Genomic DNA, 23,100 nt, shown 5'->3' on the forward strand with positions numbered 1-23,100 from the left:
CATCATAAAAATTCAACCCGCCATCCTGTGGCATCGTATCTGGAAGTCAGAGACCAATCGATTCAATCAGCTAGTCCTACAGGACGCTCTTAAACTGGATCACTCATGTGACATAGAATGGATAAGATATGTGAGGGACTTCATGAAAGACATTGGGAATCCTGAATATTTTGACAACCCTCTCTCCATGTTGACTGTCTCAAGGAAAGATTTTAAGAAACACTGTCTGAATCACATGGAGAGACTGAGATTTACGAGTGAAGCTTCAAAATCTTCTGTCAGCCATAACCTTATGATTTCATCCTCAATTGGCATACAACTTTATTTACTTAAAAGTGAAAAAGGATATGACAGATTTGTTCTTACTCGTTTTCGGTTGAACATTTTTCATAGGCTGGTGGCATTTCCAACTGTTAACAACTGGTCAAAAACTTTACCAAAATGTCCATGTGATTCTGTCTCTGAACAATCAACCATTCATGTCATTTTATTTTGTAAATTCTATAAAGACCTGAGAATGAAATGGTTAACCCCAATTCTTAAAATCTGGGGCATTCGCCAATGTCGCCCAGCCTTTCTGGCTCTCCAATGTCTTGATAATGAGTGTATGAATTTTAATGTTACTATTTTTTTGAAAAATCTTATCAAAACCCGAAAGAGTATTGCTTTAGACTCTTTTAATAGTGATAGCACACAAGTATAATTGAGGATAGAGCATATTGTCTATTAGAGCTGTTGTGAGGAAGTATTGTAAATAATAGGTACCAAACGCTGTTTTGGAGTTAGCCCCCGACGCATCCTAATACTGCAGACGTGGGTTATTTTTTCTTCTTTCCCGCTCTAAAAACATCATTAATCCCTTTTTATTATGTCTGATTACCCAAAAATAGTACTTTTATAAATTCTATCGACTGTTTTAGAGCTGTTGTGATGAAGTATTGTAAATAATAGGTACCAAACGTTGTTTTGGAGTTAGCCCCCGTTGCATCCTAATACTGCAGACGTGGGTTATTTTTTCTTCTTTCCCTCTCTAAAAACATCATTAATCTTTTTATTATGTCCGATTACCCAAAAAATAGTACTTTTATAAGTTGTATCGACTGTTCTATATCACTCTTTTCGTAATTGAAAGCAAAACCCTTAAATTTATGAATTAAAGATGAATTAACTACATGCCCATAGTTTGCCATTTGCACTTACACTAATTAGTACTATCTACATGAAAGTCTCTTGCTACCTAACTTGTACATATATTTTTAACGTTATTTGTTTTTATTGTATAAAATGAAATATAACATTGTATATGCTTTTATGGACTGAAATTAACTTTCCGAATAAAGCTTATTTGATTTGATTTGATTTATAAACATTATTATTTCTTACATAGTCTAAATGAAACGACAATTTTACAGATTAAATAATCAAGGAAACAAGTATATAATGATTTATAAATTAAACATTTAAATAACATAAAAAGTGAATAAAGAAAACTCTGTTAAATTTAAATCATTTCTCTCCTTATTCCCCTATAAACTGAACAACATGCTACTAAATTGTAGATGACTAATTATCCTACACAAAGAAATACTTTGAGAGAAAGAAGAGCTTTGTGAGGAGAGGACCATTACATTCTCCAATTATAGAGACAAAAATTGTAAAGATGTGCCAGTTCTTAAATCTATTTCTGTATTGTAATAATCCTAAAGGGTCAGAACAAATCAGTATGGGGAGTTTGTTGCAATCAGAAATAAAGTTTAATTTTCCTTATGGATACTAGAGTTCATAAGATGGCGGCTAGGAATTAAATTGATAACTCAGATACTTACATTTTGAAGGAGGTGTGGACCTTCATAGATGAACACAGTATAAATTCTTTGATGCTGCATTTGAAGCGGGATTAATAGATATGGGATAATTCCAGTCTATCTCTGGTGGTGGCTTTAGTATCACTATCATCAAATCTCATGTGCATATTTAAAGTACACATTAACACCTAGAGGTATCTTGGTTCTGAATACCATATGTTTATTGTTATCCAAGTAAATAGCACTTATTGTACGACATCTCTATAATCACACACTATCTCTGTGGAGACCTGGTCATGTCTATAATCACACACTATCGCTGTGGGGACCTCGACATCTCTATAATCACACACTATCTCTGTGGGGACCTGTGCATGTCTATAATCACACACTATCTCTGTGGGGACCTCGACATCTCTATAATCACACACTATCTCTGTGGGGACCTGGGCATTTCTATTATCACACACATTCTCTTTGGCGACCCTGGTAATGCTATAGTCACACACCATCTCTGGGGACTTGAACATTCATGTAATTACACTCAAACTCTGTTTTGGATTGAGCATCATCAGCTTTGCCTTCTCTGTATGGGGCTTTGTGAATACTGAAAAGTAGTAAAGTTAGACTTTTGGTCAAAGTTTACATTGATGAAACTGAAAAGTAGAAAAGTTAGATTTTTTGTCTAAGTTTACCATTGTGAATCGGGCCCTATTTTAATGAGGAATTAAACACAATCTTCTTCATGCACTATCTCTGTGGGGACTTAAACATCGCTATAAAACACTATCTTTGTGGGGACTTGAACATCACTATAAAAACATACCATCTCTGTGGTGATTTGAGCATTCCTGTAATCAAACGCAAGCTCTGTTTTGACAGGAAGCACCAGGGGGTGCCGTGAGGTACAGGTTCAAGACTTATTTGCATATAGCTGGGTCTGAACTGGGGTGGCAAAGTGAGCTAAAAAACGATGATGGATTCAACTCAGATCTGTGACTGGGGATGAGTGACTGAAAAGTTTCAGCACTCCGTCCATCATCTCCTTGTGTTTGCTTTGTTTGCCAATTTGGCAGGGTATGCCCAGATGTGGGTCCCTTGCTCACTGTGCCACTGGATTCAAGCTAGACTGGCTGATGACTGGGTGTTACCCCGAAACTGGTTCCAGGATGCTTGTTTCCGGTCCAGGGAAGACCTGGCTTAGCAGTTCGGGCTGGACTGTTCCCATGAGGCACAGGGTCAAGTCTGATTTACATATAGCTAGGTCTGAACTGGGGTGGCGAAGTGAGCTAAAGAACGATGATGGATTCCACCCAGATCTGTGACTGGGGGTGAGTGACTGAAAGGTTTCAGCACTCCGTCCATCATCTCCTTGTGTTTGCTTCGACTTTAACATCATCAGCTTCACATTCTCTGTATGGGGCTTTGTGAATATTGAAAAGTGGTAAAGTTAGACTTTTGGTCTAGATTTATCTTTGTGAATACTGAAAAGTAGTAAAGGTAGACTTTTTGTCCAAGTTTACCTTTGTGAATTGGGCTCTAATTTAATAAGGACTTAAACACAATCACCTTCATACACTATCTCTGTGGGGACTTAAACATCGCTATAATAACACACTATCTATGTGGGGACTTGAACAACACTGTAATAACACACTATCTCTGTGGGGACTTGAACATCACTATAATAACACACCATCTCTGTGGGGACTTGAACATCTCCATGGTAACACACTATCTCTGTGGGGACTTAAACATCGCTATAATAACATACTATCTCTGTGGGGACTTGAGCATACCTATAATTACACACAACCTCTGTGTGGAGTTCAACATCATTAGCTTCACACTCTTTATAATGGGATGTAAGGTTTGAATGTACACACTATTTCTATGGAGGCTTAAACACAATGATCTTCACCAACTATCTCTATGGGAACTTAAACATCTATTTTGGCAAAAATGTAAGCAGCTAATCAAGCTCTGGGTTCCACTTGACCATATTCCTTGTTTCCATATGTTAATTTCTTTTGTTTGTTAGTTCCCTTATCTCCTAAGATTTTAAGCACTAATAAATAGGTTAAATACAGCTTTAAGTGTCTTTCTTTAAGCATGATATGATATTTTTAGGCACATTAACATAATCTGTTTTTAATTTATACCCCTAGTATATATGCAGCAATTCATATATGAATAGATTACAATGTTGTTTGTGTATATTGTTGATAAAATAAACATTTAGCCATGTACCTTCAACTGTATTCAATCACAAATAGTGTTACGGACTAGGTCCCCATAAGGATGGTAGCACGTGTTCAAGTCCCCACAAGGATGGTGCAGTGCGCACGATTAAATAACAATATATTTGCAAATTTGAAGCAGGATCCTGTATCATGAATTTTTTCTTAACATTTTTCTGTTATTAGTGTATTATAAAAACATTGGGAAAGGTTAGTCCCCACAAGGCAGGTATTCACACATAGTCCCCACAAGGATGGTAACACGTGTATGGGTGTGTGTGTGTGTGTGTGTGTGTGTATATATATATATTTATATATATGTATATCACACCCTATTAGCTCACAACCCCTAAACCTTAAAAATTCCCTTGGCATCCAATAACCCATTCCAACCCTAAACCCTAAAAATTCCATTGTTACCCAAAAGCCCTCACCCACCTAAACCCTAAAACTTCCCTTGCCACCCAAAAACCCACACCCACCCTAAATCCTAAAACTTCCCTTGCCACCCATGCTGTTTTTTGCTATATTATAGGCAGTGATCACCTGCATCACACACATGTATCACACTAAAGACAGCACCAAGCATATTTATCACGGGCACCGAGTTCGTCGTTCATATTTACTGTATATTTTCTATTACATACTGCCACTTGGCCTCCATTATTGCCAGTTTAGATTAATTTATCAGGGACCACTGTTCATTTAGCAATATACACACCCAAGGTTCCTAGTGATTATCGGGTTTCCCTTGTATGCTTATAACTACAATATTTTTATAGCACAATATAGTTCTGCTAAATATTCTGACATTACCATCGCAACTGCTGAACTAATGTCATGCATTTAGATAAATAGTTTTATTTGAATTGCTTTCTAAATGGCAGCACTCTTTCTATGTATTTAATGTCCTGCTTATATATACGTCCTTAGACCCTCTTGAAATTTTCCAAACACTGTGAGCCTGAGTCACAAAGGTAAATTTACACTTTCATGTACGTTTATGTTTTTTTGCTATTCACAAACAATTTTTACGAGTAGTATCTATACGACTGCAGAGTCTCTGCACTCATGGCAGAGACTCTGCACATAAAAAGATAGGACTATCCTCCACAGTTGTAAAGATATTATGCGTATACATTGTTTGTGAATAGCAAAAACACTTAGGGCCTGATTACGATGCGGCCGGAAACGGCTCCGGCATCGCAATCAGACGGTTGAATTCCTTTCCGACCGACCCATTAGGATGGAGTCTGTCAGAAAGGAATGCAACCGGACATTCAGACTGCTTCCGATGGGCTTGGAGAGCCCTTCCGCCAGTCGGAATGCTTTCAATAATCCCAAGGGCGGCTTTTTCCGTCTGAGGGATTAGGATGACAGCCTTTACGTGCTGGAGTTTCTGTCATAGAAAGGCTGTCGGAAGTCGACTTTAGAGGCCCTCATGGGTGCACAGCCTCCGATTGGAGGCCGAGGGGGCACCTATGGTCCCCCCACTGTTGATCTCTGCACACAGAGGCAGGCACCACTTCATTTTGAATATAGAGCAAGCATTCCGGTCGGAATGCATGCTCCCATTGTAAAGAATAGGAGTGCGACAGAACAGTGTTCAGTCGCATCCTAATTGCTGGGTTGGGACCGCCGACAGGAGGTCGGTCAGTCCCAGTGCCGAATCGATGTCGGACGGACTCAGGTACGTCCAACATCGAATTCAGGACCTTAAAGTTACACAAAAGTGTAAGTTTACCTTTGTGAATCTGGCCCTCAGTTTTGTTTATAAACGGCTTCCAGTACTACAGCTACATCAGCATGGTATATTTTTAGATATTTCATGTGCAATATTGTGTAAATGAGAAAATACAAAATGTAGAAATGGCATGTTAGGCTGATACATGCTGAAGACTGGGGCATTCTTCTGAACTCAAATAGTGAGATGAACTTCAGCTGCATTGGGCATAGAGGCTAATCAGAAGAATGTGATGCAATCAAGTCATAAGAGACATTACTGATAAATGAACAAAAAGTAAATGCCATGGTTGCTTCACCCAATGATGTTAATCTTCCGAAATATAATGTATCTTGTGAAGTTTCGCATGTGTGTGTGTGTACTGTTATGATGGACAGCTCCGAAGAACCAACCAGGAAAATTGCAAGAAGTAGTGATATTGGCCTCAGTCACACAGTACAAAAGGCCCCCCTAGCCTGTTAAAGAGATTGCAAAAGGACTAATCCCAAAGGAAGATTCTGGCGTGGGAATGCTGTTTATGAAGTCGGAGGTGATTTTTTTAAGAGAACTGAAAGGCTTCAAAGATGTGGGTGGTGGCCAGTTGGATGAGGACCATCCATGACAGACCCCATACAGTTGAGGCTGGGAGCGTGGAAAGAGCCTAATGAGCTCTAAAAAGAAACCTTTGTGAAACAAACTTCCGATTAGACCTGGTACTATTGAGGCAAGTATGTAAAAAGAAATTAAAGTTGTGACCAAATTCTCCTTATTTGTGACTGTGTCCGCCATAGTGGGTTTTGACCACCCAAAGACTCATACATTTTCCTGTGATGAAACCATTTTAGCTTCATAATATATCCCTGTTCGTTCTGATGGTTTTTATGCATATATAATTGTGTTATGGTCCTGAAGAAGGGGATAAAGTCAATATGAATCCACCGAAACGTGTGTTGACTGCTGTTGTACCCAGTTTGATGACACCGTACCGGAAGGAGAGAGAAGAACAGACTCCGCCGGTTTCTTGGGAGGGTGTACGTTTTTCCGAACTGGTGAATGCAGAACATGTGGCATGTGGTATTAGTGGTTTGTTAGAGATTAGAGTGGAATAGAAGGAATGAATGGGGCCGAAGGAACTTTTAAAAGTGAGAATCAGAGGGTTTTTCAGCAATAGATGGAATTTGTGAAAAATGATGTATGTTAATTTATGTACATTTGTATTATATGTGACAATAAAAATATGCAAATAATGCAATACAAGCTGTAACAGAAGAGTTTAAACAAAAGTATGGTATGCAATACGTATAAAAAATAAAAAATGATGGTAAAATTCAAAATTCTATAGAGTGTAATCTGGCTCTTTTCCTTTGGGATTTAGTCATCTTATGATCTCTTTAACAGGCTAAAGGGACCTTTTGTACTGCATGATGTTCTCTTTTCGCCCCGGTCCGTTTCCTGTATGAATATCTTCTTTTTGGGGGTTAAGTCACACCTGAATGGGCACTGTGAAGTCTCTCAATTAAATTTGCAAACATTATAAGGTATTCCTCTTGTTGAAGAAGTTTGTTATATACCCATGTATAACTATGTCAAAGAATCAGCCGGATAAACCCTTCAAGATGGTGGATATTCCATTCAGTTGGACATTATTTCCATCTGGATTGTTTCTATTTAAAGTGACTATGAACACTACACTTCTGATAGAATAACACTGGCTGTTAATAGCATATTCACTCTTGAGACTACGTCTCCTCTAGTTTCGAGTGGCCCTGAAAGAGGGCTTATCACTGACCTTGAGAAGCTTTTAGTTAGGGGTAATTTGGAATCTCGAGTCTCTTGAGCAGTTAGGATACAATTATATAGGAGTTGTATGTGTTATTTACCTCCCCCTTCTCCAAAGATGTTTTCTCAGAGTTCTTGAAGAAGGCGTGGTTGGACCCCAGCTTAAGTCAATGACTATTGGTCTAGTGAGTAAATAGGCAAATATATCTAATGTGAAATGTTTCTTAGATGATGGAGTAAAACATCTAGTGGAAGAGTAAAGAACTCTAGTATTACTTGTGTATGCTAAACATGACTAATTTGTTGTCACACAGGTTGAAATTATCTTGCCCAGGTAAAATTTCTTGAGGGCTGTCTTGGTGCGACTTGAACACCATACCTGCTGGGAATATACAGAGGGGTGAAGAGATTGCAATAGCTACATCCTTGTAACAGAATTCATTTGAGAACTTTGTTCACATAAAGTTTGTTAGACCTGTCAGGTTTAGGGTGGTCTTCCCCGAAACTTTCTGCCTGCTTGCCTCGAATTTTGCTCAATATCTTTTTGTTGGCCTTAAGACTCTGTGCACTAACACTGCTAACCAGAGCTAAAGTGCTTGTGCTCACTCCCCTAAACATTTTTTCATTAGTATATACCTAATTGGCATATTTATTTTACTTTTAAATCCCTTGTAAAGTGGAATACCATATACCCTGGGCCTGTAAATTAATGTTACTAATGGGCCTGCAGCACTTGTTGTGCCACCCACCTAAGTAGCTCTCTAAAAAGTGTCCCAGGCCTGTCCTTGCAGCCTGAAGGCAGTGTCACCCTGCCATGTCGACTTGGCATTTAAATCTCCTGCCAAGCCTTAAACTCCCCTTTCGTTGCATATAAGTCACCCATAAGGTAGGCCCTAGGAGGCTCATAGGGCAAGGTGCAGTGTTAGTAAAAGGAAGGACATGGTCGTGAAAATATCCTACAATTAGTTACACTGCTGTGAGGCCTACCTCTCACATAGGATAGCATTGGGGACTGCTTATTACATTTAATAAGGTGCAATTCCTAATTCCGAAAAGGTAGATATATCATGGTTAGTACCTATAGAGTTTTAATGATAAATCCTCTATAAAGCAAAGACGAGTTTATCATTACAATTTTGAAAATGCCACTTTTAGAAATTTGGCATTTTCTTGCTCTCAGACCTGTTTGCCTGCAGCTTGTCTCTGATACACGTCTGGGAGTAGAACAGCTGGGTTTTGTGTATTCCCTCTAGATAGCCGCACAAAATGGGAGCTTAGGTGTGATTCGATGGGTTTTCCTGGGAGGATGGGTTGGAGGAGCTGGACACAGCCTCACACTTACATCTGAATGGGCTGTGCCCTGTACCCACTCAAAGGGCTGCATAACCCTCTGTAATGAGTCTGGAGCTAGGGCAGGTAGGGAGGACCTCTGTGCACTTCAGAGATCGTTCTTTGAAATCTCGCCCTAATTCCAAAGCTCCACTAGGTATCAGAACCGGGCCTCAGATCCTTCCACTTCAGTATACTTCTGGACCTGTAGATACTCTGCCAGGAAGAAGGAGTGCTGTGCTGCTGAAGCACTGCAACTCTGCTGAACTGCTGCTCCGGAAAGAACTGCTTTCTTGCTGTGTTGACCTGCTGCACTCCATGTCTGGGAGAGGAGGACTGAAGTTGTATCACCTGTCCCCCAGAGTGACTCCAAGGGGTAGTTGATGGGCCCCTTGGTATTAAATCTCAGGGACATAAAAGACTTCCAACTATCCTTCTTCTGCACCTGGACTCGGCCATCTGTGAGTCTGCCCTGCCAAATTGTGCCACCCCAATCCTGGACCCTTGGAAGTGGTGCTTGCTTCAGCCACACCCATGCATCCTCTCTCAAACCGGTGCATCAGGGCCACTGTGTGGATTGGAGCTGGCACATTGCCCCTATTGCATAGCCAGAACAGGTGCATCACCTCTGCTGCGTGGCTCAACCCAACGCATCACCTTCAGAGCCACCACTGTGCGATGCTCTCCCTGGCTCAAGTTCTTTGCATCTCCGTCAACTGCAGCCTCGAGGATGAGAGCTCTGCATTGCAGCCTCTGTGCTCATTGGAGTCGACGCATCACAGCTGCTGCACTGATCATGACAAGCGCATTGCTGCCACTGCGAGGATCAACACTGATGCACCACTTCGACATGACACATCGCTTCGGCTGCATCCTGCATCCTCCTCGTTGACAGGATATTCAACGTCCACACAACCCTTACAAAGGTACTTTTGTTCAGCCAGCCAGGCCTTGTCCCTATAGCAAGCCCATGATCCATTGTGGTCAGCCTGAAACTTTGACTTTGTCAGGTTCCAGCACAGCCAGATATCCCTGGTTTGAGGTTGGTGCTTTTTGGCACTATTTTCACTGAATTCGTTAAAAATCAATATCTCCAGTTTTACTCATTAGAATTTTGTTGTTTTGGTGTCAAATAATTTATTAAAATATAATCTATTTTTCTAAATTGGTTTGGGATTTTTCTTCTGTTGTGTTTTCACTTTATTACTATTTGTGTTCTGCATAAATACTTTACCCACTGCCTCTAAGTTAAGCCTGACTGCTTGTGTGCCAAGTTACCCAGGATTAAGCACAGGTTAATTTGTTGATTTTTTTGTGGTTCACCCTGCAATGGCTTGGGGCTGTTGCTTGACCAGAGCTCTCTCCCCAGTCAACCAAAAACCCAATTTCTCACATTGGTGTTCAGCAGTGTGGATCAGGAATTGTGTTTGTGTAGTACTATACTGAGCTTTGTGTTACACAAATATCCCGGATAAATAATTTGACATCAGAAAGGCCCCTTTTTAATTTTTTCCTTAGTTTTTCAATTGACTGTTTTCCCCTTCTTTTACATCTAAGTGACCTAAACCCATATTTGTACCATAGATGTGGATGTCTGCAACTTTGACACCCCCAGCAGGCTTTAGCTGCTGAAACTCTGCAAGCAAAAGGAAGTGAAATCAGACAAAAAGACTACTAATCTGAAAATTCAGATCGTCTTGAGGGCTTTTGAGGAAGTGCTGAGATGGCAGGCCATCTCAGAAGAGGAAGAGGTTTATGACAATTAGGAGGAAGATGGAGCACTATCAGAGGAGGAGGAGAGGGAGGACCCAGATCAGGGTCCTGAGCTCACAGCTGGGCCCACTATGACCACAGCAGATGACATGGATGCCTGCTGATGCTCAGGATGGAGTAGGGAGCAGTGTAATTGCCAGTGGTCTGTCACCACAGGAGCTGGAGGACAGGCGGGAGGAGAGGAAACTCAAGCAGGAGCTGGAGCTGGAGCTGGCCAAATTAAGAATGGAGGAGTAAAGGATGGCACATGTATTCAAGCTTAAGGAGCTGGACATCGCAGACAAACAGGTAGAGTCTAGCAGTAATGTTGGCAGCATACCTGCAGTGTCCAATGGAGAGGGAAGTGTATGCAAACCCAAGGATCTGGTATCCAATTATGTGGTGGGAAATGATATTGACAAGTGGTTCTCAGCATATAAAGTGGCTCTAAGGGTGCTCAGGGTTCCTGAAGAGTACTGGGGGCTTCGCTTTTGGAGGTCTATGCCCACGATGGGGAGGGACACAGTCCTAACACAAGACGTAGAGGACCAGACACAGTATACTCACATGAAGGCCATACTTGTTAATACATATGGACTGACCCCTGAGAGATATAGGCAGAAATTCAGGGCAGTCACAAACTGATTTCCTAGATTATTCCAGTTTGACACTGAAGGGTTGGGTTAGGGGCAGTAAGGTAGAAGATTATACTGGGCTGCACAACCTAATTCTGAAGGAGCACTTGCTTGATATTTGTTTCACAGAGCTGTGCCAACACCTGGTTGATAGCAAGCTGATTGATCTCAGGAAGCCTGCTGAAGAGGCAGACCTCTGGGTCAGCACCAGAGTGTCCAAGAAGGCATCTGGGGGGACTCCCAAAAGGGTGGTCAGGGGTCCCACCCAAAGAAGGAGGGAGGAGATAAAAAAGGAGGAGTACTCTCAAGGCCTCCAAAATGGTTCTCAAGGGAAATGGTACAATTCCCAATCTGGCCATGAGAAAAAGAGTTTCACTGGTAATAATCAGAACAAAATTCACAAGTGATATGAGTGCAATGAGTATGGGAATTACAAGGGTGACCTCAAATGCCCTAAGAGAGCTCAGCTTCCCACTTGTATGTGTATTGAGTATTTGTAAAGGGCACAACTCATTCCCAGAGGGATATCCCTACGCTAGACAATTATCATTGCTGGCTCTCATCATGTTCATAGAGTTGGTATAGCCATGTCTTCAGTTTTTTCCAAAATGTCAGCAAGTCGGACACAGTGTGTAAATTCTGAGGGAGCTTGTTCCAGTGAGTGGCGGCCAAACTGTTGAAAGAACAGCGGTCCATCTGGGATTTTTTTGTTCTTCTGCAAGATATTAGAGCCTTATTGGCTGACCTGAGGTTTCGTGTGGGTTTGTGAAAATTGACTTAGTTCAACAGTAATATAGGACTGTTCCCATGAAGTGCTCTCAGCAGATAGTACATTTGCTTAAAAATGGCTCATTTATGGACCAGAAGCCAATGGAGCTGGTCAAGGTAGGACAGTGCTGTGCTCCATTTGCTCTTATTACAAATAAGTTTAGCAGCAATGTTTGGAATAGTCTGGGGCTATGTAAAAAGGTACTTGGGCATGCCTACATACAATCCAATTACATAATCTATCCTACTCAGGATTCAAGCTTGGATTACATCCCTTCTCCACGCTAGAGAAATCCATCAGAATAACTTTTGAAGGGTACGTAACAGTCCAAAGAAAATCCCTTGAACCCTGGCATTTCTTTCTTGCAGGGACACGGCATTGTCAATTAGAAAGCCCAGGTTCTTGACTACTTTCTTAGGTTGAGGTGTGGGGCCTAACATTGTTGGCCACCACTAATCACTATAATTTATTGACACCCCCAAATAACAAAATCTCAGATTTATCTGCATTTATTTTTAGACAGAGGATATGTAGCCACTCTGCTGCCTCAGAAAGGCGCTCAGCTCATCATACTTATCGTCAGTGGAGTTAATCAGTTGAGTGTCATCAGCATACAAAATGATCTCAAATCCTCTTTTATTTTACAATGTTAGCCAATGGTTCTAGATAAACATTGAATAATGTTGGGCCCAAGGAAGAGCTGGAGGAAGGACACCAGGGTTGGCTAGTGTAGTGCTAGGGAGAAGTTTGTCACAGTCCATAGGAGGGGAGTCAGTGAGGCTACCATAGTGTCCCTGGGTGACATAGAGATGGTGCCCATATCCAATTTGCCTTACAATACTGCAAAGTATAAGCAGTGGGTCACCATCCATGGGCAAGGAGTGGAGGCCCTAAGGGACACAGGAGCCAGTATGACTATGATAAGGTTTCAGCAGGTGGCCCCAGAGCAGATCATACCCAATACAATTCACCAGATTGTAGTAGTAGACAACCAGGAGGGTGACCACCCAGTGGCTCTTGTTCCATTTGAGTGGGGGGGATCTCAGGTATTCTGAAAGTTGAGGTGAGCCCTGCCATGACTGTGGATTGTTTGCTGCAGAATGATCTTGAGCACACTACCTGCAAGGAAGTGGAGCTCAGGTCACACCTGGAAATGTTGGGGTTGCCTGAGTGGATTTGTGCAACCACTGGTATCTAGCTACCCAGGAAGGGAGTCAAGGAAGCCTGAAGCCTGGAACAATGGCCCAAACAGCTGCCAAAAGAGGGAAGGGCAAAGGGCACGGGAAACCATCCCTTGAATGTCTCCCAACTGAGGTGGATAGGGTACCAGAGAAGGTTGCCCCAGAGCGCACTGGAGAGGAGATTACCTCCCTTGGTTACCTGCCTGAACTTGCTGGATGGCAAGCAGAAGGAGGATCAGGCAGGGAAGAGCTATGCAAGGCACAGGAGTGTCCACATGCCAATGCCAAGGCTGCTGGTGATGCTTCTGAAAATCAGTACATTATCAAGGATGGAAAAATCACTAACCTCTCTTGTCTGAACCCACAGGAATCAAGAGTAGTCCCCCCACTCTCTCCAAAGAAAATGCCGAGAGGAGACTTAGATACCACTCACTCATAGGCTACTCTCCTGTGGGAGATAGGGGGGCTAGTTACCACACTGATTCAAAAGTAACAAGGGATTGACACTCCAACTATGGCAGTAGTTTGTATGAATCTTTCACTCGAACACCTCCAGCAATTATCTTGGTAAGAAATATCCAGGAGTTACAATCACTCCTCAGCTAGTTTGGAACAAGAGTGTATTTCTTTAATTCAGAAATTACCTTGGTAATGTCTTGGAAGTTCAAAATGAAGCTTTAGCAAATGAGTGAAAGCAAATAAAGGAGGTTGTGTCAGTGTGCTGACCTTGTAGCACTATTGCACTAAGAAACAGTAAGTCCAGATTGCAGCATGTCATTCTCCTTTTGAGGTCTGGTAATTTGTAACAGTATGCACTTGGAGTAGATATGTCTTCTGTTATGATTATCTCAAGCGCTGGTATCTCCAGGTTCATTTATCAGCCCACTTGAAATGAGGCCCTCAACGGTGAAAGGAAAGATGAAGGCAAAGTGTGTCTTACAGAAGTATGAGAATTCCCTGTAATAGTTCATCTTGCATTACTAAGCAAGTGAAAAGCTCATTAGAGGTTGTTGTGGAAGTGAAGAGCCTTACTCAAACACATTTTAAGAGAAAATAGATTAATGTCTCTTCTCCTAATCCAAAAATGGCATAAAACCTAATAGGGGGCAGTAGTCGCCCCTGTAAGTATTCTGGAATTGTTGTCGACATAGAGTAGCAAACTTTCTGTTTAACAGTGTGAGCGCACTACCTTCTTTTTAGATAGGGAACATGTTTCCTTTTCAGTGGGAATTGTTAGGTATTTTTTGTATTGCTTTATAGTAGACAGTGATTCATATAAACAATGAATTATGTTGCATGGTTTTCTGTATATGAGATAAAGAAAGATTTAATTAGATCTATCTTCAACCTCTTTTTTAAGTGGAATTTTGCATAGGGAGGTACTGTCCCAGTGGCAGTGTTTCAAGGCTGCAATATACCTTGAAACCACCCAATTAAGTTTTCCATCTGGTTCTGGGAATGAAGCCATTCAGCAGTGCAGGAGAGATGACCTCTCTCAATACCTTAACCAGGATAATATGTCAGCCCTTGCCAGGTTGGATATTGACAGGAACTCGATAAATGAATTAGAGTTGGTTTCCGCTATCCTATAGGGAAGGGTTTGGTGGGTGGTAAGGGGATCGAAGGTGCCATTTTGTTTCTCAGGCGTTAGGACAGGCATATGTTGTTATTCACCACACTTTAGAGGGAATATGAGTTTGCTGGAGAATTTCAGCTACAGGGTTGGTGCATCCATAAAGAGAGATAAGGTAGCCAGTAATAGGTTTCAATCAATAAGTGGTGCACAAGTACAAGAAAATGCTAAACAATGGCAGTGTTATATAGAGATAGGAATGCTTCAAAGGCAAAATTATATTTTGACTTGGACCATTCCTAATTACCGCATTTAAAGTACACAGATATAATACTCAGCAAGAAGTCAATTTTTTCAGACATGCCTGATGATAATTTCTTAACCTTATCAGTCAAACTGGCCAAAGAAGCTCTCTGGGTGTCATAAGGTTGATTAGAGCTTAATGCACTCAAGATGAAATTAATGGTAGTGGGCACTGTTGTCCACGCAAGGTCAGTGCGACTGTATGGTGATATACAGGGTCTCGAGCCACTCTGCAGTGAAATGTGGCTATAACATTCTCTATGTGATCACAGGCATGTTCCCTCTTTTCAATCCAGGAAATCCAATCATTATTATATGCTGCCTTTGTCAGCATCACATAAAGTTTTGACAGCACTAAATATTCAAAAGATCCACTCGAATTTATGGTAAAGCTACATATAACTCAGTATGTGGTTACTGGGAAGGTGAGACAAATACAAAAGTGATTAGTGAATTGCTTGTATTAAGTGCAGCCACTGTTAATCACTTTGGCCGCGATCCAGTGCATCATTTTTTCCCCACCATGTCAACTCAGCCATATACAAATCAGACTTGGTCCTGCTCCAATAGGAAAAATCCATCCTGAACTGCTCAGCCAAGTACTTTCTGTATATGATCAGATGCAACCCCAGTGATGAGTGGATTTCTGGAATTCATTTAGGCCAGTGGCAATTACTGTGGGCCGTAATCCAGTCTATTGGTGTTTAGCCACCAAAATCTAGTCCACTGTACCTCTGCAAGGCACAGTTGGATTGTCATTTTGCTTTTGAGGCAAATTATGCCACTGGGACATGTCTTCAAACTTAATTTTCAAAGACGCATGTTAAACTCTATTGTTGCAAATGCCTTCAAAGAAGAATGATGAGTTAATGTTCCTAAAAGATGATGCATGCATGTGAATGCAGCACTTTAGAAATGCACATGTTTAAACAAGAGAAATAAAATACTGATTACTCACAGAGACAGTGGTTAAACTTCACTATGCTTTGGTGTTTGAAAGGCAAATATTAGGAAGACAATTCATCAAATAAAAACACATTGTTGAATTCAATTTTACCTTTTTCTCCTTTTGTGCCGGTAAGTCCTGGAAGCCCACGGCCTGGAAAACCTACAAATGTAAAAGCAAGTAAAATTAAAAAACCTTCGCACAAAAAACTGAATTTTGTCTACGTTGCTGGATGGCGAAGAGGAGTGCCAGCAAAATTAGGGGCACCTTTTTGTAAAGGCCTTCCTCAATTTACATGGAGGTCTTTTGAGGAGTTAACTCTTCAGACATGGTGATGGATCAGTAACTTTATATTGGGAGGCTGGTCTATTATAAAACATGAAATAGCTGACCATACTGAACCATAGTGAATCTAATGATGAAGCTATAGGAGTCTGTCTGCAATAGGAGGAAGTTTTAAGGGACTGGTTTTCCTGCCGGAGGCATAGGATAAGATAGTCTGATTTTTCAGCAGATTTTGTATTACAGTTATCCTAAAAATCAGATCCTTAGTCATCAGTGTGACACACAAACTCCCTTTACCACACTATTATGATCCGTTGTATTGTACCTTGCTGTGCCTTTAGAGGAAGATGCTGAAACACCTGAATAATGCACTTTTATTTCTATTGTTGTTAAATAGCACTCATGGTAAAATTGTTGGTTTCAAAGTGCACACATGACAATAGGTCCCCCAGGGGCATAACGCAGGCCCCCGCAGCCCCCATGGTGCGGGGGCCCCCAAGCTCCAGGGGGCCCCCTCAGCACAGCACTCTGGCTGCAGAGCTCCTGATAGAGCCCGGAGGGGGCCCCCCCACGTGCCTTGCAGGGAGGCCCCCTCAAGATTCGTTACGCTAGTGAGTTCCCCACAAAATGAGAGCAGAACAGGCTGAAGAGCTGAAAGGCCAGGAGTTGGCAGGTCTAACGCCTTAATGAAGGAGATGTATTTCAGTCCTTCATGAACTCATTCTCAAGGTGGAGAGGTAAAGGAAGACAGTGCTACAGGAATGAGCCCTGAGTGTGCCAGGTTATCTCCCAACTCAATTATATGGCACTTGTGATAACTTCTTTGTTGAGGCCTATGGTAGGCACCATTACTTTGAAGCAATAAGATGTCATGACTAGTACAAAATATGCTCATATTTTGCTGTTCCCTTGAGTTAATTGCCAACGTTTAAATCATTTGTGGTCATACTGTTATCTCTTAATGTCATATTCTGAAGATCGTTTCTTTGGGCCTGCAGATTCAGATCAAAGTTCAAATTATATAATGGACATCTAGTTCCCGCATGGAGAAAGGTAAACCCACAGCTGGGCGAAAGCCACTTCCCCAGTATGAAGCAATATCCTGAGGAGGTGACTTCTGGTGAAGGGAGCCCAGCGCTTCATTGACAGTGGGTGGGTCTGATTTGCATGTGTACATTCACTTATGTAATACACCATTAGTTGTAGGGTATTCAGCTCCATAAGGGGATATATTAGCCAGAGCTGGGTCATTCCTTTGGGTCTACATGTGAACAATGTAGACAGTGGCCAGTGAATGGCTTCCCTGAGACCTGCTAGTACAAGAGTAGATACAACATTGATGCCATCTACTCCACATACTCCTACTACATGAGGACCACATAGTTATCTACTGCCCAGGATAGGAATGTCTGCCTGGCAGTCAAGAAACAGTCTCCTGGTTCCTTTTTCTTATCTGCTCATAGCAAAAGATACTGCTTGTGTAATCTATATCTAGCCGGCTTTATCAACAAGCACAGGGAGTTAATGCCCACCTTGTTGGAAGTAAAGTTTTAAGTAATCTACCCTCAAGAGGCCTGTATCATGTAGTCGAGCCTACCGACAGTTTTGTTAAATACCTCAGCATAGGTGGTGAAATCAACCACTTAAAATTCAAGGCGAATTCAGCCGTTGTTTTACTTCACATGAACAGCAGAATTTGTTTTATGTCATTGAAAAAATACACACTGCAGGAGAACCTAATTGCATAGATTCCATGCCTCAACACAAAAAAACTGCGTTAGCTTGGCATGCCCATGCCTCTATGGAACAGAAACTGTTCCAAAGGTTCAGCCTGAACACAGCTTTTCTGATTAGCCGCCAAAGCAGCTAATCAGAATTGAGTAAATATAGCAATCAATTATGAATCGTTGGAGGGAGACCAATTTTATTGAGTGATAAACAGTATTTCAGTAATTGTGATGGGGTAACCTTAGATGAATCTGAACTGGTCTTTTTGGTTAGACCATTCTGAGTTGCTGCCGGGAAATCTATTGTAAGAGGTGGAGTGGCCTGCATATTCTTGGACTGCTTATAGTTCAGGAAGGCATGGGTTGCCCGTACTAGTTGTGCTGGGCACATGAGTACTGGGGATGTTGTAGTGGTCAGGGGCCCACCATAGCATTCTTCGCTCTATCTGCCAGCCATTTCCTGGCACATAGAAGCAAATACTAATCAGGAGCTTTCACCTGGACATCATCTACTTCTGTTGACACAAAAATGCTAATATTGCTAACCTTTACAGCTCATTATCGCACATGCAGTTTTTTACATGAAAACAACATTTTGCATTTACCTGGATCTCCCTTGTCACCGGGTGTCCCTGGAATTCCATCATAACCACGTTCACCTTTTTCACCAATGGTACCAGGTGCTCCTGACTGACCGGGCTCACCTGAAAAACATAAATTCTAAGTTAAAAGTGCATTAGTTGCTTCCCTTAGTTTGTCATGGTCTGGTTTAAGAAAATTTTTGAGGCAAATCAAAGGCAACCCTGCCATGGTTAAAAAAATTATAATATATCAAAGATGCAGGAACCAGACATTTAATGCAAAGTAAATTTATTAGGAGCTTCAAATTAGTGTCATATTTATAATTTGTAGACTTTCTTGTACCTTTTCCATACATTTGCAAAAATTCTTCTATAAATCTGTTGATACATAAACATTTGATAGTGTGGCCAGGAGTAATATAAACTGCAAAGTATGCCCTCAACATGAATTATAAAAAGTCAGAAAAGGGCTAGCTGCTTCAAAGATAAGTTAATGATTTTCATTTATGTTTCTCACTATAGAAGCATTGTCAGGTGTCAGAGTATATCCACAATATTCTTCAACAGTTATCATCTCGAATGCAAGGTGATACCTAAGCGGTGCCTGCCACAGAGTCACAGGAATCACTGTTTTAAGTGACGCAATAATTTCATAAATGAGTCACCATGTTCTTGATGCCTATGTTCCGTCTAATTTTCCCTGCACAATATGTTCCAGGTCCTTAGGACAGAAAGAACTCTGGCCAAGAACACTGATATCCCTAGAAGTGAATAGAGAGGGTCTTGAGGAATCTATGTGATGATCAAATATCCAGCAGAAAGACAATAACTAAAGATGAGTAACATTTTTCTAACAGATACATATGCTGTATATTACTCTTTTAATAAATGATTCCATAGCAGTAACTCTCCACGGGAAATGTATACAGATTGAATACACCAATATTTATTCTGTAAGCTGCTGAAGGACAGTCCTTCAAAATAGTTGTTGTACCATAGCATCAAAGTCCTAGTAATAATGCTTTGCAGAAGTGTGACCAGAAGATCATGTTGCTTCCTGGCATATGTTGAAAATAAGTGAGATGGTGATTGTAATGTAATCTTAGTTTGCAAAATGTGAGGTGCAAGGATCACAAGATAAGTATGTTTTATAAATAAGAATAATATGGATCTCTGACAGCATACCTTGGTCCCCTTTGGATCCTGGGAAGCCGTTGATGCCAGGGAGACCCTCCACTCCTTTTTCCCCTGGTGTACCTGGGCTACCTGAAGAAATCAAGATGGCAAGGTGATCACCTGTCTCGTTATATGCCACCTTACATTCTAAATCATGTGGATAAGAAAGTACTTGCCTGGATAGCCAGGAGGACCAGGAAATCCTTTGGGACCCGGTGAGCCATGCATCCCAGGCATTCCGGAGTCACCTTTGTCCCCTTTCTCTCCGGGTACACCCTGGACCCCTCCTCTACCTGGGTCGCCCTATAAAGGAAATGATAATCAGGTATTAACATAAAATATATGACATTGTGGACACACATTCAAGGGAAAACAGTCCAAGGGCACTGAACGAGTTCCTTCATAGACAGGCAAAAACAACATAAGGTTGTGTTGGCTACATAAATGCAACATATATATGAAGCGACATGCTACCAAAAAGGATAAAAAGTAAACAGCACAATCTGTAAAGGATTTGTACAAAAATATGACTTTCAATGCTGGCTCCTACAAAAAAGAGGTTTCCTCATCACTTTCTCAAGAAGTGTTGAACCAATGTTCATCTAGTTTCAGAAGGAGACTGACAATGGGGATCATTTAAGATTGGGCCAAAGAAGCACTGTTTCACCAGGATGATGTAGGTGTGGTCACACTGCCTGGTGGGGATTTGATTTCTGTGCTGTGACGGCTCCCTTCACAACATTGAAGGTTTGCTGAGTGGGAACCATGGTTAAAACTCCTGCTCTGCAAACTTTTTAATCTTGAGAAAATAAACAAACAAAACATGGTGTTTAGTTTCTCAATGCAAAAAATAAATGGGCCGATTTGCAGTACTAGCTGTGGCTCCACCAACATAAACACAGTACTACCTCTGCTTCTAAGTAAAGCAGGTTAACTGGGAGTTTGACAAGACAGGATGACCACTGATTTACCACAATTCTCCAACTCCATCAAACCCTAAGTGACCTCAATTGTCTTTGAAGGAATATTCCCAATGTTATTTTTCCATTATGATTGCATCTGCTGCTACTATAGGCCAAGATTTAACCAAGTGGCAATCATGAATCAGAGTTGTGTATTGAGATGGATAAAGATGAGCAGATTCATGGACTCAGGATGACATCACTGCTGAATTGTTACTTTAATTTCTCAATTGATATTGTGATTTTTTTTATTCATCATTTTTCAAAGCTAAAGACAAACAATGCTGCACACAGCATAGATGTACATGTACGGCCACAGCATTATATGAAAAACAGGTGCACTTTATATGTAAAAGTGAATACAGCAATCAAATGGAGGGTTAACGGGGAGATACTTTGATACTCAGGCTGGAAATAGCGAAGAATGAAAGGGTTACACATACATATTTGCAGGTCAAGAGGCAGTTTTCTACAGAACAATAAATGGGATGTGCTATCAATTTCAATCAGAGGCATCATCAGTGTCATTAGGGTCTAAAGTAAATAGACAGTCTTGGAGAGGTTGCCAAATATCCTTGGGTCAGGAGGTTAGAAGTTGCACGGAGGCAGAGATTCTGCTGATATTTTAGCAGAATGCCATGTTTTTCAACCAGTCGCTGGTAGTGCAAACGCTGCTACTGCCCCAATATCTGCCGCTTAGCCAGTAACAGTTCTATAGCGGTGAAGCAACTCAGTCCCGGACTAAGGGCTTGACATATCCCAGCCGTGCCATCAGTGGATCTGGGTTGACCATATGTTCAATCATGGTTGAGATTAAGGCAAAAACAGCCCCCAAGAACAGTATGGATAACAGTACATTTCAGGCTTAATCTACAAAATTGGCATGGCCAACAGCGCACTTGGGACATTGATACAACCTCAATGGATCCAACCTTGCTAGAACCTTCAGCGTGGTGTACGAGCTATGTAAATACTCATAATGGAGCAACTTGAGTATACGGGTGTTAGAGATCAATTTGGTCTGCATGCAGCAGCAACACCAGGTGTTGTCTGGTATGAATTTCTCCATGTTGTGTTCCCAGGCGGTCCTGGAATTCTCGGTACCCGCTGTCCTTAGCACCAGGCAGGAGTCATAAAGCCGAGAAACCAATCTGCTTCTATCTGTGGTAGATATTACTAAAGTCAGGGGTGAGTCCCCAGGCTCTTCAGGGTATGTGGATAGGGCGTCGCGCAGGGTACCATGTAGGCAGTGAAAGACAAAGTTATCCATGGGTGTAGGGCCTCCAGGGATAGTGGGTGCAGGTCGTATGGACACCCTGGAACTCGTAAATAGATCCCCCATTGTGGGTAGCTTATGAGTTATCAAAATGCGCTGTATAAGCCTCTCCTGAGTCAGACGGATCCATGGATTGTTTGTGACGGGCAAGCTGGGAGTATACAATAACCCGCCCCCAGTTACTGTCGGTGACTGGACGATGCCCAGCAGGTCTTAGACAATGTTTGTATATCAGCAGGTTTGCCAGGGAGTCCCAAAGGCAGGAGTGAGGACAAAGGGAGGTCATGTGCCTTGTCTCATTCTGGTTTCAGGTAGGGGAGTCTGGATGGTACCAATAGTAGGCAAAGTGGCACTTCCCCAGTAAATAGTAAAGGTGAAAATCCGGGACGCTGTGATTATACGTGAGGGTCAGTGTTACACATCGGATTCTGGGGCAGCAGCCTGCCCAAGCCAGGTACGTCAGGAGGCTACGTAGGGTGGCAAAAAAAATGTTGGTCAATGCAATAGGTATATTTAAAAAAAGATATAGGGAGCGCTGGAGTACTACCATTTTCATGATGGCAATCAGCCCTGCAATAGACAGCGGTAATTTAATCCATCACTCCACCTGCAAGGTGAGTTTGTCAATGCCAGGGTCTTAGTTCTGGCGAATGACTTCCGCGCTCTGTCTGTGCAGCACGATTCCTAAATATCTGGGGGAATCTGTGCACCAATGCAGGGGGTACTACAGATCACAGGGAACAGTAAAATCAGTAAGTGGAGAGTTCCAATTTACCCCAGTTTATAGAGTGGCTGGAGAGGTGTCTGTAGCGTATAATTTCTCATACGATGGGAGGAAGGTGCAAGGGTGAATCTCGGACAAATAGCAAGATGTCACCGGCATACATGGATGCCAATAGAGGACCATTGAGAATCTAGGGTACTCTGTGTATGTGACGTCCTGCAGATGCCACACCAGAGAGTCCAAGGCAATAACAAAAAGCAAGGGTGAAAGGGGAGAACCCTGACATGTTCTTTTAGACACTGGGAAGGCCTCAGTGAACATACCATTCACCCAT

General features: G+C 41.8%; 1 protein-coding gene across 3 annotated transcripts in view; it reads right to left on the minus strand.

Annotated features, from left to right (window-relative positions):
• COL4A1 (collagen type IV alpha 1 chain) overlaps positions 1-23,100 on the minus strand; it is a 626,471-nt gene that overhangs the window by 132,338 nt on the left and 471,033 nt on the right. For 2 of the 3 annotated variants that reach the window (XM_085622171.1, XM_085622169.1), the window contains exons 38-41: positions 19,981-20,107; positions 19,814-19,894; positions 18,653-18,751; positions 16,147-16,197 (exon numbers count right to left, since the gene is read on the minus strand). In XM_085622171.1, the coding sequence (XP_085478297.1) occupies positions 16,147-16,197; positions 18,653-18,751; positions 19,814-19,894; positions 19,981-20,107 (358 nt within the window). Of the gene's footprint in view, positions 1-16,146; positions 16,198-18,652; positions 18,752-19,813; positions 19,895-19,976; positions 20,108-23,100 lie in introns of all 3 variants that reach the window. The other variant, XM_085622170.1, reaches the window with a different exon arrangement.

This window comes from Triturus cristatus, chromosome 8 (genome assembly GCF_964204655.1).
Source record: "Triturus cristatus chromosome 8, aTriCri1.1, whole genome shotgun sequence".
Taxonomy (NCBI): domain Eukaryota; kingdom Metazoa; phylum Chordata; class Amphibia; order Caudata; family Salamandridae; genus Triturus; species Triturus cristatus.